Source organism: Polyergus mexicanus, unplaced genomic scaffold (assembly GCF_030449975.1).
Source record: "Polyergus mexicanus isolate NDT 795.1 unplaced genomic scaffold, iyPolMexi1.0 SCAF_5, whole genome shotgun sequence".
Lineage (NCBI taxonomy): Eukaryota > Metazoa > Arthropoda > Insecta > Hymenoptera > Formicidae > Polyergus > Polyergus mexicanus.
This window is the reverse complement of record NW_027223325.1, coordinates 5,628,272-5,632,407: the sequence shown is the minus strand read 5'-3', so window position 1 is coordinate 5,632,407 and position 4,136 is coordinate 5,628,272. Positions and strand designations below refer to the sequence as shown.

Sequence of the window (4,136 nt, the reverse complement as noted above, 5' to 3'; positions counted from 1 at the left end):
GTCATAGGCGCATTGGTGCTGAGAATAGTCTTCGCGCGAAGCGCTAAATCGTACAATTCTTTAACGAACCATGATACGCAATTCTCGCCGCGATAGGCTTTATAAGTCGAACCAGCGCATCGCGCATAATATCCAGCGCTATAGACTTTGTGATGCTGAACGATAGACGTGTTCGGCGTTTTCTTCTCCTCTTTCTTCTCCAGCACGCATTCGAGATCGGCGTACACCACGAATGGAAGTCTCTCCTTTCTACAATAATTGCGAAATTCTAACCATTTGTCATCTTCGGTAGGAAGAACTATAGCGCACTCGTTCATCCTTCCACAGTCCGCGCTGTGAGCTGATAATTTATCGCTCGTTCAAAAATAATGCATGCATCTGTGACATAAAACACATTTTTTAAATCGCGTATATTATCCGCACTACGCGACAAATTTTTTAATTCGTACTCACCGATCGCATATATGCGTTTTATGTTGCCTATTGCTCAGTTGCGATCCGATGAGTCGAGACAAATTCTTAATCCATGCTAAATGCGCCGTATTATCTCGTTGAGTCATATCGCTCAGATAGAGCAGATTAACGTGTCTGTCCTTCTTATCACCGGTGAGACGCAGAGGAACGATACGGCAGCTACCTTTCCCGTCCTTCTTATCCCGAACGGTGTACACGTTGATAGATATGCTGTTAATACGCTCGAATCTAGTAATTCTGTTTAAACTCATGGGAAACTCGACACCCTCCAGATTCAGCACCGTCGAGTAGTGAGGATACCGCGAGCTTCTCTCCGTGTTTTTCTCGACCGGATATAAAGCGGCGACTATCGCCCACGCGAAACACGCGTTATCCGCAGATCGCACGTTAACCACCGCTTTCTTCAACGCGATCTCTCGCGGTATCTGGACGTGACATCCAGCGTGCATAGGATTATATTTATTCACATTCACTGTTAAATTTAGAATTCGCGATAATGCCCATCCGCTATTACGCTCTTGAAACTCCTCCAGCGAAGCTAAAGTAGCGTCGATCACACGCTTCCCGTACCACTCTTGCAAATCGGAAAGAGGTAGAAACGGATAAGTCTTCGTGGCGATAGTCTTAATATCAATCTTGTTGCCTGAGACGAACTCACCGATAAACGCGGTATTGACCTTAACACTGTTATATTCATCTATAGCATCACGTACTCTATCGAGCACGGTATCTCTAGCGTCCTGGAGAAATCGCGAAGGTTCGATATAATCGAAGTTGATAACCGCGCCGGTTAAAATGCGTCTAGAGAAAGCTGTCTCCATCTCAAACCACGAGAATCCTTCGCGCCTCTCTACGCCGCCCCCACGCGTTCGAAACGCCGATGCAGATCGTCTCTCGCGCCCGTCAATCGAACGGTTCGAGCGATCAGAGAATTGATCGCTCCGGTGGATCTCCCCCGGCGCGCGCCTCGACACCCCTCCCGCACAAACTCGAGACACTCGTCGCACCGTCTCGCCCACACGCGATGCGCGTCCACCGTCGCGACATCCCGCGCGCTATTAAGAAGATCGCGCTCCTCTATCGTTTCTCGATTTATCACTCGTCGTTTAACGAAAACCAAAATCTTTTATTGATAAACCACGTCTCTTCCTCGTCTTAACCCTCGATGTAGAACAAAGCTCTCGTCGCGCAGCCGCACCAATTATTCGACACGTCGAAGACTTCGTCGATAAGATCGCAGGCGAGCACTCTCTCGCTATACACCGATTTTTTCTTATGCGTCGATACGCTTCTCACGAAGCTCGATCTATGCGCGCATTCCACGCAATATCTCACGTCCTCCTCGAAATAATTTCCGTTCTCGAATCGGCAACCGAATGTATAGAAGCAATGCACAACATGATTCACCTCCCACGAAAATCTCGGAACTCCGTATCGCCGTTTCCAATTGCGATAAAGCAGATAGCCATTGGCTCCAACATTCGAGAAAGGTTCGTCGAATCGCGCCTCGCTCACTTCTCGCACGAACTCTTCCGCGAAGCCGATCTTTTCTCTACAGTACAGACAGTCCTCTATATAACATTCGCTTAGTTCTTTCTTCAAACAATTCGGTATTTCTAAATTCTGTATACCCTCGATACTTCTAATTCGAATATTCCCCACTTTTCCAGCTAATCTCGATAAAGCGCTCGGTGCGCGCTTCATCGCGCCGCGAATATTCTCGAACGTACTAATATCTCGAAATCGTCGCGGCATCCTTTTATAATGGAACAAATAGCGATGACGCGCCCCGATTAATCGAGCTAGATATTCGCTCTCGGATGCGTCTCGCCACCGGAAGCGCGTCGTCGCCAAGAAACGAAAAAAAACATGCCCCGAAACGCGATAAGCGCGCTCGTATCGCCGGAAAACGAAGAAAAACTCGCCCCGAAACGCGATAAGCGCGCTCGTATCGCCGCTAACCGTTCCTCTCTTCGTTCGACTGCCCTCCGATAATCCTCCGTCTCCCTCGACGCCGGATACCCGGTGTCCGCTCGCGGATCGCGCGCTTGAAGCAACGCGCGTCTCTTAAGAATCGCGATAGCGGATCGCGCGCTAAAAGTAGCGCGAGAGATCGTCATCGCCCCTCTTGGAAACGAGTCGCGTCAAGGTCGAGTCGCGCCGGGAGAAACGCTTCGCGCGGGAAAATATAGAAGAGATTTTAATAACTTAGCCGCACCGTAGAACGGTCAGTCGTCGCGGATCGCCGAGCGCGTCGATCGCTCTTTCTCGCGAGTGAAAGAAATTGTGTAGGCTGTAGGCCATCCCTAACTCACGGCTCCATGAGTGCGAGAGAGAGGTACCCTTGGAGAACGAGAAACAGCGAACGCTGGTTGGCAAATTTGGTGGGAGTTCGGGCCGGTGGAGAGGATCAGGGGGTACGTATATATATATGAAAGCTCTGTCTAAGTGTCGATAAGTGCTGGACACATGAGAAAAGGGCCCCACTGGATGGCACCACTTAATGGGAGAGAGAAGCAGAGAAGGAGCAGATAGAGAGAGGCCGAGAAAAAGCGGAACGAGTAGTAGTTTGCGCGATTCGATTAGAGTTATCTGAGTTATAAACATTACAATTTGCATTAAAACAATCGTCAAATATTAAATAAGCGAAATCTTCCACCACCACAAAACTGTGCGACGAGAGAATTTAGGGAAGCACGAACATTTAATTGTCGATTCTCTATATTTTAGGTTAGTATAACACATGCGTAAATAGCCTTAACAATTTTATAATTTAATAAAAACTCTATATTTTAGACGAATCCACGGGTGTTTTGCTTTCCGAAGAACTATAACATATTATAAATCGACAATTAGCACGTTTGTGAAAAGCAGCATTAGAGAGATATCACGACAATGGAAAGGTTACGATTCGAGTTGAAGTTGGTTGCGGCCGAAGATCCGAAAAATAACGTGATTGCAATTAAATCAATCACTAATGAAGAAAACGTAAGCTTTAGTATACCAGATTGTTTGCAGTCGATGAGATATCATCAGCATCTCGCAAGTCTACCAGATTTCAAAAAAGTAAAGAAGACACTTGTAAAGCGCGGACAAACACGAAAAGTATGGTTTAACTTAGATAAAAATGTGCTAGGCATTTATAAAGATACTGGTGGAAATATGGTTATAGAAGATTATATTTTGGAAGAGATCCCTGACCTTAAACAACAACAACAAAGTACATCACAGAAATTAGATGAAAATTTAATAAAAATTCTAGAAAAACTAGTAGAGAAAGAAGAAAGTCAACAAAAGCTGAAAAGCAATCCAAACTTAAGCAAGGTTTCGGAAAAGTTTGTAATCGAAAAATTTAATGGCAAGAATGTAAACGTAAATCAATGGATATCAACATATGAAAGTGAGTGTGACAGATTGAATATTACAAAAGATATTGAAAAGATTGAAATTTTAAGATTATTTTTGGAAGATACATGCAAAGACTGGTACAGCTCTATGTTGATTAAACATACATTAGACTCAGTGTGGAACACTTGGAAAGAAATTTTCCTAGAAACCTTTGCAGACAAAGGGTGGTCTCCAATAATTCATGCATTGAATTATAGATTTTTAAGTGGCTCACCTTTAGATTATGCATTAAAAAAAGAACGTTTACTTTTAGA

The 4,136-nt window shown here is 44.9% G+C and overlaps 1 protein-coding gene across 1 annotated transcript; it reads right to left on the bottom strand.

The window, feature by feature from the left end:
- Positions 1–449: 449 nt before the first annotated feature.
- On the bottom strand, positions 450–1,295 carry LOC138933323 (uncharacterized). The gene has a single exon (XM_070295937.1). The coding sequence runs from the start codon at positions 1,293–1,295 to the stop codon at positions 450–452; it is 846 nt and encodes a 281-aa protein (XP_070152038.1).
- Positions 1,296–4,136: the final 2,841 nt, after the last annotated feature.

Coding starts and splice junctions, on each gene's coding strand:
- LOC138933323 (XM_070295937.1), bottom strand. CDS start 1,295: ATGGAGACAGCTTTCTCTAGACGCATTTTAACCGGCGCGGTTATCAAC.